Source organism: Pristis pectinata, chromosome 4 (genome assembly GCF_009764475.1).
Source record: "Pristis pectinata isolate sPriPec2 chromosome 4, sPriPec2.1.pri, whole genome shotgun sequence".
Taxonomy (NCBI): domain Eukaryota; kingdom Metazoa; phylum Chordata; class Chondrichthyes; order Rhinopristiformes; family Pristidae; genus Pristis; species Pristis pectinata.
Window position 1 is genome coordinate 65495894 of NC_067408.1, and position 13970 is coordinate 65509863.

The 13970-nt window shown below is 41.0% G+C and overlaps 1 protein-coding gene across 8 annotated transcripts in view; it reads right to left on the bottom strand.

The window, feature by feature from the left end:
* Nucleotides 1-13970, bottom strand: part of LOC127569882 (RCC1 and BTB domain-containing protein 2-like) — a 114637-nt gene that overhangs the window by 22264 nt on the left and 78403 nt on the right. For all 8 annotated transcript variants that reach the window (XM_052014880.1, XM_052014882.1, XM_052014885.1 and 5 more), the window contains one exon: nt 7085-7215. In XM_052014880.1, the coding sequence (XP_051870840.1) occupies nt 7085-7215 (131 nt within the window). The remainder of the gene's footprint in view (nt 1-7084; nt 7216-13970) is intronic.

Consider the following 13970-nt stretch of genomic DNA (forward strand, 5'->3'; position numbering starts at 1 on the left):
AAGCATATAATAAGTATAGTCTAAGCAATTGCAATTGAGTGAGTTGAGGAATATGGAGTGTATAGGAGAGAACTTAAGAAAAAAAACTGGAAGGGCAAAAGGGGGCATGAAATGTCCTTGGCAAGTAAGATTAAGGAGGATCCCAAGACATTCCATAAGTATGTCAGGGATAGAGTGGGTCACCTTGGGGAATAAAGGGGTAATCTATGTGGAGCTAGGCAATGTGGGCAAAGTCTAAATTAATACCTCTTATCTATATTCACCAAGGAGAAGGATATAGTGAATTCAGGGAGGGGTAAATGATCTGGAGCATGTCAGTATGAAGGAGGAGGGAGTGCTCAGCGTCATTTGATGTATAAGCGTTGATAAATTCCCAGGGTCAGATGAGATCCCAAGTTGCTATGGGAAGCAAGGGAGGAGATAGCTGGGGCCCTAATAGAGATGTTTACATCTTCAAAGACCATAGATGAGGTGCCAGAAGACAGTAGGATAGCTAATGTTGTTCCATTATTTAAGAAAGACATCAGGGATAAGCCCAGAGGGATTTACATCAGTAATAGGGGAATTATTGGAAACAAAGGGGTTGACCTGGGGAGAGTCAGCAAGGTTTTGTGCAGGGGAAATCCTGCCTCACTAATCTGATTAAGTTTTTTTTGAGGAGGTAACAAAAATGAAGAAAAATAATGAAGGCATAGCAGTAGATGTTGTCTGTGTGGACTTTGGTAAGGCATCTGACAAGGTCCTACATGGTAGGGTGGTCCAGAGTTTAAGGCACATGGAATCCAAGGCGAGATGGCTAACTGGATCTAAAATTTGGTGGCAGGTGGTGTTGGAAGGACACTTTTCTGATTGAAAGTCTGTGATCAGTGGTGTACTACAGGGATCATTGCTGGGACCTTTGTTGTTTGTGATATATATTGACTTAGATGAGATCGGAGGTGTGATCAGTAAGTTTGCGGATGACAAGAAAGTTGTTGGTGTGGACAGTGAGGAAGGTTGTTTGAGGCTAGAGCAGGATACAGATCAGATGTTAAGTTGGACAGAGCATTGGCAGATGGAATTTAATTCCAACAAGTGCAAGGCAATGTATTTTGGGAAATCAGTAAATGATAGGGTGGAAACGAATGTTGAACAGAGGGATCTTGGGGTTTAAATCCATAGTTCTCTGGAAGTGAACAGGGTGGTGAAGAAGGCATGCTTGCGTTTATAGGTCAGGGCATAGAATATTAATAACTGGGATGTTGTACTGCCACCTTACAAAACACTGGTTAGGCCGCACTTGGAGTATTGTGTATGGTTGTGCTGGGGAGGGTGCAGAGGAGACTCACAAGGATCTTGCCTGGATTGGAGGACTTTAATTATGGAGAGAGATATGAGAGACTGGGTCTTTCCTGGAGCAAAGGAGGCTGAGGGGGTGACCTGATGGAGGTATAAGATAGGTATTGATAGGGTTGGTAGTCAAAATCATTTTCCCGATGTAGGGATATCAAAAACAAAAGGGTATAGGTTTAAGGTGAGGAGGAGGAGTTTTAAGGGGGATTTGAGGGGAGAGCTTTATTTACACAGAGAGTGGTTGATATCTGGAACTGCCAGAAACATTCACTACATTTGAGAGATATTTAGACAGGCACTTTAATAGCCAAGACATAGAAGGATATGGATTTAATGCAGGCAAATGTGATTAGTGGCGATGGACAAAAGGTCAGCATGGACTTGATGGGTTGACGGGCTTATTTAAGTGCTGTACAACTGAATGATTACTAATTCATTATCCAGTGCCATTTTAATTCACTGATCACGATTTTCAGGAATACTACCTCCTTGCTGACTGGAATGAACAATGAAGTTCCTCATTAACAGCACTCTTAGAGTCCTGACATTTTTTTTGTTATCTGCAAACTTGCATCCTATTTTCATTAATGTGTGCCTTGGCACCAGACTCTCGACTATTTTATTCCTCCTTTCTTTACTTCCTTCCTTACTTATCTATCCCAAGTGCACTGTAGTTAGAAAAATTAAATTCCCAAACCTCCACTTTTTGAATAGGTTCTTTTTATTGCCACCATTTCATTGAGGCAGCTTCTCCCTGCAGCTAACATTATTTAACAGTTCTACATGCATTTATGCACATGAACACCAAATCCATATCAAACTGCATTTACCTCTGTATGATCCCTCCTATTTCCAATACTACTTTACCATGTGTCTCTCCTACGCCTCTGTGCTCCTTTCTCCAAGTATTTTCTCTTGTCCTTTATGCCAACTTTGTTTAAACCTCCTCTCAACATCTTTAGTTACATTCTAGCAAACCTATTTGTATTTATTTGTTGAGGTGCAATATGTCCATTTAAACAGATCCCTTCAATTCCAGACTGAATGCAATACTCCAAAAAGCAGAACCCCTTCCTTATGCATCACCCAGGAACAATAAGAAGTCTTCAAAGTAGGGTGATTCAAGTAGACACATAAAGGGGTAGGGAAGGGCATCCAAAGGTCGATCAGCCTGGATTACTAAATATATATAGACATTTAAAAGGAAACAAAAAGGAAGCTAATAATGTATGTAAGGTTCATAATATTGCAAAGAATCATCTGAATATAGAAACAGGGGAAATCTAAATGTGTGAGAAAGAGGGACCAAGAGAAAATATGAGAATACATTAACAGCATGCATAAAAAAGAGAACTGGAAGGTTTTCAGAAACGTATAAATGGGAAAAAGGTAGCCAAAGGAAAGATGAGATAAACAGGAATAAAGGAGATCCTGTGGAAGCCAGGATGTGGACAATGTACTGAATGTATACATCAGCTTTCACTAAAGAAAGGGATGCTGCTAATTAACAATAGAGAAGTAGGGATATTGAATGGGATCAAAATAGGTTGCTATGATCAAAGAGAGTCACCCAGACCAGATGAGATGTATGGTAAATTTGAGGAAAGTAGGGATGAAGTGGCAGAAACTGGCCACACCTTCTTCCAATCCTTGGATAGGGGAGTGCCAAAGGACTATGTGAGCTACAATGCTGTTCAAATCCTAGCAACTACAGGTCATTTAGTCCTGATTCAAGAAATTTTAGAGATGATAATTCAAAGCAAAATTACTAGTCACTTGGAAATATTTGAGGTCAAAATTAAAGGCCCTATGGATACATAACTGGCTAAGTGTAGAATATAGTGAACGGTGGTTTTTATAACTGGAGGGAAGGAATCTTCAGCTTTGCTGTCAATTTCTACACATCCCAAATCGTGGGATTCATCTCTGAATCTTCCCCTCTTCAACTTTCTCCATTTCAGGGGATAGGCTAGTGACTGATATCCACACAAGCCCACTGCCTCCCATAGCTGCATAGATTATGACACCCTGCTCCCCTGAAGGATTGCATTCTCCCAATTTCCATCACATATTTCTGATGTCACATTCTATAACATTGATTCAGATATGTCTTTTTCCTTAATCAAGGATTCTCCTCTGCTACAGCTGACAGGGCCCTCAACCATGTCTATTCCACATCCCACATTTTTGTCTTCTCCTTCATTCCACAGGTTAAGGTTTCTTTAACCTTACCTTTCACCCCACCAGCTTCCACATTCAACAGATCAAATTTTGCAAATTTCAACACCCCAAATATGACGTTATTACTATACACCTGTTCCCCTCCCTCCTTTTTCAGCATTTCTAAGGCCCTCCAGGATGGTCTGGCTCCTTCCTCCATTTCCACTGTGAGCAGAGATGTTACTCCAGTTCTCTGGAGCTCTGAGAGACCACATCTGGAGCAATGTGTTCAGGTCTGGAAAGATGGGAAAACTTGAACGTGGTAAACAAATGTGGAGGACTGTAAGATTTCAGAAGGACACAGAGCACTGAAATATCAATGGAAGTTAATGCAGGAAAGTGGAAAGTAATGCACTATTATTAACTAAATTATACAATTTTTAAAAGCACCATGTATGACTAGGTACATAGACACTTGAAACTTTGAACTAAGTGAGTATGTTTAAAGAGTAGATGCAATCCATGGCATTTCAAGTATAGTAAAGTATAAAACTAAGCCTGTACATAAAATGGATGAGATTGCTTCTGGACTGGGGCATTCAATTCTCGGCAGCACAAATTAGTAAGGATAGTAATGCTTTAGAAAGGGTGCAGAAAAGATGTTCCAGAATGCACTAAACTTGAGGGACTTCAGTTATGTGAAGAGACTAGATAAACAGAGGTTTTTACATTAAAGCAGAGAGAATTTAAAGGAGTTTTCAAAGAAGTTTAAAAATCACTAACTGTTTTGATAGTTTCTTCTTCTTTACTCTGTTTTCAGTTGCTGAGAAAGCCAGTAACCAGACAACACAGAGTTAAGGTGCTTAGGGAAAGAAAAGCAGCAGCAGTACAAGGAAACATTTGTTTGCATAGCAGAGTTGTGATCAGCCTGAGGGGGTAGTGGAAGCAGATTCAATAGTATCTTTCAAAATGGAATTATATAACCTTTACAAAATGGGAGAAATATAGCCTATGAGGGAAGATCGGAAGAGTAAGACAACCAGAACAGCCATATCCTTAGGCGCTTGAAAGGTGCATTATCTACATATGGAAAAATTAAGACAAGAGCTCAAAATGCTTGGCCAGAGGTAGGTTTATAGGAGCATCTTCAAAGGAGGAGAGAAGAGTAAAGGCAGAATGGTAGAGGACTTTGGCAGCAGAAGGCAGAGCTAATACAGTTGGTGCAAATAAAACTAGCACATCCAGGAGGGAAGATGACACAGTTATATTGCAGGCCTGAAGGAAATTACAAAGACTCTGGAAAGGGTGAGACCATTCGGGAATTTGGAAATGAGGAAATGGATTTACATATTGAGGTTTTGCTTACCCAGGATTGAAGTCCAGAATCCATGTCAGTGAGCACAGGAGTATTACAAACTAGTGCCGCTTAGGTCAGTGGCCATTTTGAATGATCTCAAGTTTACAGTGGGTAAAACAAGAGACCAACCAGACTTTGGCAAAATCAAAAAACTAAAGACATGAGCAGGATTTCAGCATCACAAGCTGAAGCAGAGGCCAAGCCAGGTGATATTGTGGAAGAAGAAAAGGGTGATCCTTGTATTGCTGGTGTCATCCAAAGTTCATCTGGGGTTCAGTACGTCTCCAAGATTATGAATAATCTGATTCACTCTTAACAGTTGCCAGAAAGGGATAGAATTTGTGACCAACAGTGAAGACAACACCTAGAGGAATTTTTTGTCTATTCAATGCTGAACAAACAGCCCATTAAGTTAGAAGCTATGGAGGTTTCAAGAAAATTGGTCATAATGTGGAGCTGACTCATTCCAGCACACATTTATAAACTGACACTTTTTCAGATGATGTTGCCCAGAGACAGCATATCAGTGAGAAAGAGGAAAGGGACAAAATGGATCCTTGGGGGGGGGGGGGAGGAAGGGGGATACCAGGAGAGATGCTGGTGTGGAAAGAATAAGCATTACAGATTATTCTCTGACTATGACTGGGCTGGTAAAATGGAACCAGCCCAGTCAAGTTATACCCAATGAAATAACAGTGGAGGAACACTGGAAAAGAATAGTCCACTGTCAGAACAGCAGATGTATCAGGAAAAATTAGATGGGACAGTTTATCTTTGTTACAGCCACAAAGGATGTCATTGGTGACCTTAACAGTTGTTCTATAACAATCAGAACCTCAGCATCAGCTCTTCCTGCTGAAACTTCCATTCATTTTTTTTCAACTTTAGTGGGGTATGGTAGTATAGAAATATTACGGACTAGTAATCCAGAGGCCTGGATGAGTGATTTCAAGATCAAATTCCATCAAGGTAGTTAGGGAATTTTAATTCAATTAATTAAATAAATCTGAAATTTTAGATATATTTTGGACCAGAAGGGAACAAGGGTTATTTTGAATTAAGCATATCCTGATCATAGAGTGATTGCCAAAGTTCACATCAGCTATAACCTTGCTGAATGGTAAAGCATGCTCGAGAAGCTGCATGGCCTAGTCCTCGACCTTCTCCTTACTGTATGTTCTATTCACGACTGTGGCACAGACAGAATCCTGATTGGAGGAATTAAGCTTGAAATGCCACGATAATTGACCTAAAATCTTCCTTGTTTCTCTCCTCATATGCTATCTGACCTACTGAGTATTTCCAGAAACTTCTGTATTTATCCCAAGAAGGACATATTCAAGAAGTAGAGAGAAAAGGGGAGTTTGGATATGGGGTGGAGATGTAAAGTAATGAATAATATTAAATATTAATAATAATAGTTAAAGTGGTAGCCAAGAAGAGAAAGGGTAGTTAGCAGTTTAGTGGGAACATAGAGTGCCGTGTGTAAGATGAGCTTGGAACAGACAGGGCAAGAGATAAGGATAAGGATGAGAAGTGATAAGGAATTTTAGCTACAGAATTAGAGTTGTCCTTAGAGCAGAGGAGATCTACAAGATTATGAGTGTTTTAAATGCTTAAATAGAGGGAAGCTGTTCCTATCATCAGATGGTTCAAGGACCGGGGCACAGATTTAACACACACACAGTATAGTTATAATGTGGAATCCATGCCTGTAAGGATGTTGAAAATAGAATCAGTTAGGGGTTTCAAGAGGGAACTGGACAGGCATGTGAAGGATTCTAATGAGCAGGGCCATGGGGGAATAGAACCAATAGAATTGCTCTACGGGAAGCTTGCTTTATGTTTGGCCTCCTCCTATGCTGTAACAATTCCAAGTGAAAACATAAAGACAAATGCAAGTTCAGTGCTACAGAGCAAGGGGGATAAGGATATGCAAGAAAAGTGGTAGACAAACTTGTCAATGAGTCTTGGCCTAAGTGATGAAGAAGCCTGTGAGCTCCTTTCACATTGGTAGAGGTCAGGATGGAGTGAATGGGAAGACGTTTAAGAGAAAGGAAATAATTGGCTCGCCCTCCCGAGCAATCATCGCAGCCCAGGTGGGCCTAATGCCCCCCTTCAGTATTGCAAATACAACAATGAACTGAAAAGATTTTCACTCTATTAACTTAATGAAGTGGACAAAGGATTATAAAGAATATGTTGAACACGGATAGTTTGTTCTCAGTCCCCTACCTTTGCTTGGTATTTTACTGCAGCTGAGAGTAAAGTGATGGCATTCTCCACAGAAATACCTTGTTTAATAGTCTGCTCACAGAGGTTTTTCAAGCTGTTTTCTCCATAAAATGCTGCCAAATCCAAAAGGCCTGCAAGGTGAAAAGCAATAATAATAATTAGTTTTTTCCAAATATGTCTGGCAAAAGAAAGAAACTTTTGTGTTCAAAATTGAACCAACTTGTTTTTCAATTGTTTATTTTTTAATTCACTGTTTTTGTATACCTTGTACCTGTGTAATATGGAAATTAGGGGAAATTTTCAAATCTTATTTTCAAATTATTCAACCTCTGCAAACCACACCAAGAACAACATTCACAGGAACCGTAAGTGATCTTGAATCATCCCCGATTTCTTCCAGCTAAATGCTGGGAAGGCAAAAGCCATTCCCTTTGATCCCACTACATACCTTCACAAACAATCCCATATCTTTCCCTGACCAATCTCAGGTAACTCAGATTGGTCATAAACACAGCATGTTCATAGCAATCTATAACACAGGAGTTGGCCATTCAGTCCACAGCGTTTGTGCTGGTCAAAAAAGAGCTACCCAACCTAATCACATCTTCCAGCACTAGGTCCATAACTCTTCAGGTCAAAGTTCTTCAAGTACACATCCAAGTACTGTCTAAATCTGTTTAGGGTTTCTGCCTCCCCCACCCTTTAGGCAGAAAGCTCCAAACCTATACCACTCAGAGTGAAAAGCATTTCCTCATCTTCCTACTAATTAGTTTAAATCCACACTCCCATGTTTTTGACTACTCTGCTAAGGCAAAATAGGTCCTTTCTAATTACATTATCTCAGCCCCTCATAATCTTATACATGTCAATTAATTTCCCCTTAGCCTTCCTTATCACAAAGAAAACAACCCCATTTTATCCGATCTTACCTCATACTTAATTTTTCTAGTCCTGGTAACATCTTCATTCATCTCCTCTGCACTCTCTCCAATGCAGTACAGTGGACAGAACTGTACACAATACCCTGGCTGTGGCATAATAAGCGCTGTATACAGTTATAGCATTACCTCCTTCTGTTATATTCTGTACCTTCACTAATGAACATCGAACAATAGGAGCAAGAGTAGGCCATTTCCTCCTTCAAGCCTGCTACAGAGTTCAATACAATCTTCTATTTCAATACCATAATCCCACTCTCTCCCCATACCTTTTGATGTACATTGTGTTGAGAATGCTATCTCCTTACATACATTTGGTGATTTGGCTTTCTAGGCATTGGGCAGTGTTAAGATCTCTGTATCTGATGTAAACTCTTTCTTGCCTTATCCTTCCCTCTAAAGGCCTTATCATCCAGAGGGTTCAGTTTACCCTAAACCTCTTGAATCTCCCTAAATGCCTCCCATTGCTCTGAAATCCATTCTCCAATAAGTAGCAGGTTTTAATCTGTTTTGGTAAAATCACTTCTCAGCCTCATAAAATTAGCCTTACTCTAATTTAAAACGTTTATTTGTATTTTTCCTTACTTTTGCTAAACCTAACTGAATTATGATCCCTACCACAAAAGCACCCTCCCACTAAGACTCCATTCCTAAAACTTTAAATCTAGAATTGCACCCCTCCTCCTCCTTGTAGGGCTTGCTATGCCTTACTGTATCCCAGTTAATATTTAGTTATTTAAGATCTGCCACTATTACCATCCTGGTGTTTTCACATAAGAAATTTGCCTGTAACTTTGCTCTTCTATCTCCCTCAGACCATTTGTAGGTCATTAGTAGCTCCCCACAATGTGATTGGCCCTTTATGTTCTTTAGTTCAACTATAGAACCTCATTTGATGATCCTTCTAATGTATCTTCTTACAGCTGTGATTCATTCTTTAACCAATACTGCAAATCCACTTCCTTTCTTTTTAACTCCTCTCGTTATGTCATCTGAGGCATCTGCTCCAGCACATCTTTATGCCATACTTCTATAAATAGCTATAATGGCATACTTTCAGGTATCTATCAGCATCTTCACCTTATATTGCCCCATCCACTATACTCTTCCTTCTAATAAATATCATCAAGTACAGGCAGGCATCTTTTCTATCTATTTTCCAACCTTTGTTTAAGAACTTAGGAAACTGAAGGACGAAGCCATTCAGCTCCTCGCGTCTACTCCACAATTCCATAAGAACGTGTCAGATCTTCCAGCACAGTGCTGCTTCCTACTAAACCCAAAACCCTTCTATTCCCTTATTATCCAGAAATATTCCATCTGTCTGGAATATACTCATGGACTGAGCCTTTGCAGCCCTCTCGGGTGGAGAATTCGGAAGATTCACTATCAGCTGGGTAAAGAAATTTTTCTCATCCGTCTTAAATGGCCAATCCTTATAAGTGTGTGACCCCTGGTTCCTGACTACTCAGCCAGTGGAAATATTGTCCTTGCAACAACCCTGCCAAGCCCCATAAGAATTCATTCATTTTTAATGGTTGCCTCACCTCCCAAACACTAAGTTTCAGCCTTTTTTTCAGACTTGCCTCTCTCCCTTCCAAATATTTGCTCAGCTAACTTTCCCCCTGCTAAACTATTTTAAACTCTCCACAGTATTTGCAATCTTGACAAAACTGCTCACAGCTCTGCTGTGGTGGATCCTCTGTGGCCCATACAAGAGAAGATTTCTTTATTAGTCAAAATATGCAGTGAAAAGTATCTTTGCATAGAGTGTTCTGGGAGCAGCCCACAAGTGTCGCCACGCTTCCGGCGCCAACATAACATGGCCACAACTTCCTAACCCGTACGTCTTTGGAATGTGGGAGGAAACCGGAGCACCCGGAGGAAACCCATGCAGTCACGGGGAGAAAGTACAAACTCCTTACAGACAGCAACCGGAATTGAACGTCATTAGCGCTGTAATAACGTTACGCTAACCGCTACACTGCAGAAACACATGCAATGGCTAAAGAATTTAAGGCATCCTCCCCAAGTCACCTCTCTAACCACACATTCATATGCATACACTGGGAGTAATACAATCCCTACCTTTTGAGGTCCTACTTCTCAATCTCTTTCTTAACTCCTTTAAAATGTGCCTGTAGGGCTCCATCCTGCTTTTACCCATTTCATTGGTACTGATATGGACCATGACCTCTGGAGGTGTTCCAGAATTTCCTACAGGCGCTCAGTACAATCCTTGATCCTGGCACCAGAGGGGCAAAATAACATCATGGAATCAGGTCAGTGACTGCAGAATTACCCTTATGTTTCCCAACCACATGCCCAATAACTATTGCTCTATTTCATCTTTTCGTCCCTCCCTGTACAGCTGAGCCATCCATGGTCTGCACTCCCCAGTCAGCACTCAGAAATGAACACTGCCTGGAGTGACAAGATGCCCTGAATTACCTGCCTGTTCTTTATTGTCCACCTGGCAACTTACCCATTCCCTTTCTGATGCACTCTCGAACTTCAGAGTGACTATCTCCTGAAATTTGCTATCCACAGCACTCTCAGCCTTGAGTACAGACAGCAGTGATGTCACCTGCTGCTCAAGCTCCCCCCAGTTGATGACTATTCCTACACCTGTAGTCATGCTGTAGTTAGGCAGGCACGGTAATGTAGCAGTTACTGTAACACTATTACAGCACCAGCAATCCAGGTTCAATTCCTGCCACTATCTGTATAGTGCTTGTATGTTCTGCCCATGTCTGCGTGGGTTTCCTCTGGGTGCTCCAGTTTCCTCCCACATTCCAAAGACATACGGGTTAGGAAGTTGTCGGTATGCTACGTTGGCGCTGGAAGCTACGTTGGCGCCGGAAACACTCTACGCAAAAGATGCATTTCACTGTGTGTTTCGATGTACATGTGACTAATAAAGATATCTTATCTTATGGAGTTCCCACCGTGCCAAAGGCTGTGTATTCCATGGGTCTAAAGTACCCACCATTGCCTCTATCAAATTAACACAACTAAAATATAAACAAAAATCTTAAAATACTTTACTGTTAAATTACTGCTTTACTTTCCATGATAGAACTTTATAATTTCCTATTTCTTTGTTTGTTGAAACACAGAGTCTGTCTCCCATCCTCCTAATAAATTTACCAAATATTCTAATTCTTACATTCCTTTTAGACAATCCGAGCTGCCCAGTTCCTGCCAAGCCAAGCAAAGTACTCATCTTGGTAACATCTAACTCAACATGTGCCTTGATACAAGCAAAGATCAAAGCTACATTAGCCATGGAAGCCTTTTATCCAAATGGATTATATGGGTCTGTACAGTTAAAAACAGAACTGGGGTTAAAATTTTGAAGGAGAGAATGATAAAGCAGAAGTGCTAGAGGAAATGTGAAAAATAGGAACTACGGCAGTAACTTGAGCGATTCCTTCTGAATCATCAAGTTAAATATTGCATCAGGAAACCAAACGGCGTTACTGGACTCAGCAGCTGTACAAGATCAGAGCAGGCTGCCAGACTGTGAGAGAAAGAGGCTAAAAAAGAAAGCAGTAACGTTAACAGCACAAAGAAGATGCACGAGCAGCATTGAGGATAGAATCAGAAAGAAATAAGGAATTAGTGGTTTCAGGACTGAAAGTGGAGTAATACAGGACATGGTATATCACCATCCTTAATACAGATCCAAGGGAGCTCGCAACAAATAAAGTGAAGAGGATTGGCTAAATGCCCATGTGGAGCAATAAGCAATGGCAAGAGATGGTATTAGTGGTGCGTGAGACTATTAAGCCTTGCTTAGGCTCATCCTATGCTTGACAATCAGGATCATAACAACCTGTCATGCAGAATTATCTTGCGCCTCAGGGTATGGCTGGAACCAGTTGCCACCGACTCTCAAAATGCAATGGAGGCCCTTCATGTAGTGCTGAGAATTACTCAGGTGTTTATTATATGATCTGTGGCCAAGACCACTCAAAGACTGCACAACCCATACATTACATCCAGCTGCTAGCCGCAGGAGAAAGTAATTATTGCCAGCAGGAGGGATGTGAGTAATTACAAAAACAGATCTGAAATAAAAATAAAAGTGCTTGTTGCTCCAGATTCCAGTGTCTGTCGTCTCTAATGTCTCTAAAAGTGCTTTAAGTTCTCCAAGAGGCAAAAAAGGTGGATATAGAGGAAGAGCAAATAGCAATAGAATCAATGTCAGCCACTCTGATCCAAAAACCTAGGGAGAGAGATTATGATTTGAAACTGGTGAACTCACTGATAAGACCTGAAGTTTGTAAAATGCCCATCCACAGATTAAGTGCCATTCCTGGAAGTTCTGTTGAGGAACTGTGTCAGAAACCGAGGTCAGGTTGGAGTTGGGAAGACAGTTGAAATAACACACAAGTAAAACCTCAGGGTGTTGTCTGTTGCCTGAGTGGGGTGTGTTCTACAAAGCAGTCACCCAGTCTGCATAATATAGAACAGACTGCAGTTTGAACAAGGAATAAAGTATAAAAACTTTAGCAGTACTTGTAAATCATTGCTTTACCTTGACAGGATTGATTAGCACAGATCTGGATGGTGGGAATGGAAGAGAAAAAAGGATAGGCACTTGTCTGGGAAAGAATGGGTGTGCTGGGAGTGACTGAACCATGTATCAGGGTGTTACAGAGAGCTCGCTGCTTCTGAATGTTGAAAAGGCAAGTGACAAAGTGGTGGCATCACATGCAGTTGAAGGAAATGGCAAAAGATGATTCACTGAAAGTGAGGCAAGTAAGAACAAGTGAAATCATTTTGTGGCTCTGGGAGTGCATTAATCATAAATAAAATAAATAGAGTTGAGGAAGTTATATTTGAAGTAATGGAATGTAAAATGACAGACATGGAGCTGAGAGAATGCGAGTTCATACAGCAATAGGATGACAGGAAATGTGGTCAAGTTAGCTATGGGAGTCACTGGACATATAGTGCATTCTGGTGCCACTCTACGCCCCAAAATGGTGATAGGAAGAAAACAGGGGTGTGTGAAGGCAAAGGATAAGTAATAAATTGGAAGGAGCTGTCTTGAAGTTTTCTGGTTTCAATTCAGTAGGAAGCAGTAGCAATATAGTCATTAAATTCCCAGAAAAAGAGGAGATGGGAGGACCCAAGTAAGACAGGAAGAATGAATGTTTCACCCATCCCAAGACAATGCAGGTATAGCTGGGAGCTGTATGGGTTCCTAAAGCAGCACACCCTTATTGGAAGCAAGGACTCAAAGGAGCAGTTGTTAAAATAAGATTCAGCCAGGCAGAGGAGGATGATATTGAAAGGGGATAGATTGAACCCATATTCAAAGGCAGAGACAGCTCAACGGGCCCCCTGTTGGGAGAAATGCAAGTAATGACAGGACCAGGAAAGGACAGGTCCAGGAAACTGGAAGCTGTTGAAGGGGTAGAGCGCATCTTGGGCGTGGGTGGCAAGAGGTGGACAAGGGTCACAGTAGGAAGAATGTTCTGCGGGACAAGAACAAACTGAAACAACACCATGTCCTGTTTGGAAAGGAGGAAGAAATGGCTCAGATGGTTCACCAAACAACTCTATCCCCATAGCCCCTCCCTCTCCCCTCAACCTTAGGTTTAATGACAAAAGATTGAATTTGGGAGGACAGAACATTGCAGGTTCAAAGGAAGTTAGGTCTGAATGAGAGAAATACCTATCAGGACTACAAAGAATCACAATCCTCAGATGGTTTGGTTTGCTGTCTATGTACAGTGGATAAGTTTACTAAATGGTGTCCATTGACATAACTTCAATAGCTGTGTAAAATATGCAAGGTGATCTTTGGTTGGGGATCATCACTACAGGGGTAGTAGTGAGGGGCCACAATTCACAGGGGAACTTTTTAGAGCTACAAACAGAATTTATGCATTTCCCATCAGCCATGATTCTCAAGGGTAATAGGAATGAGTAAA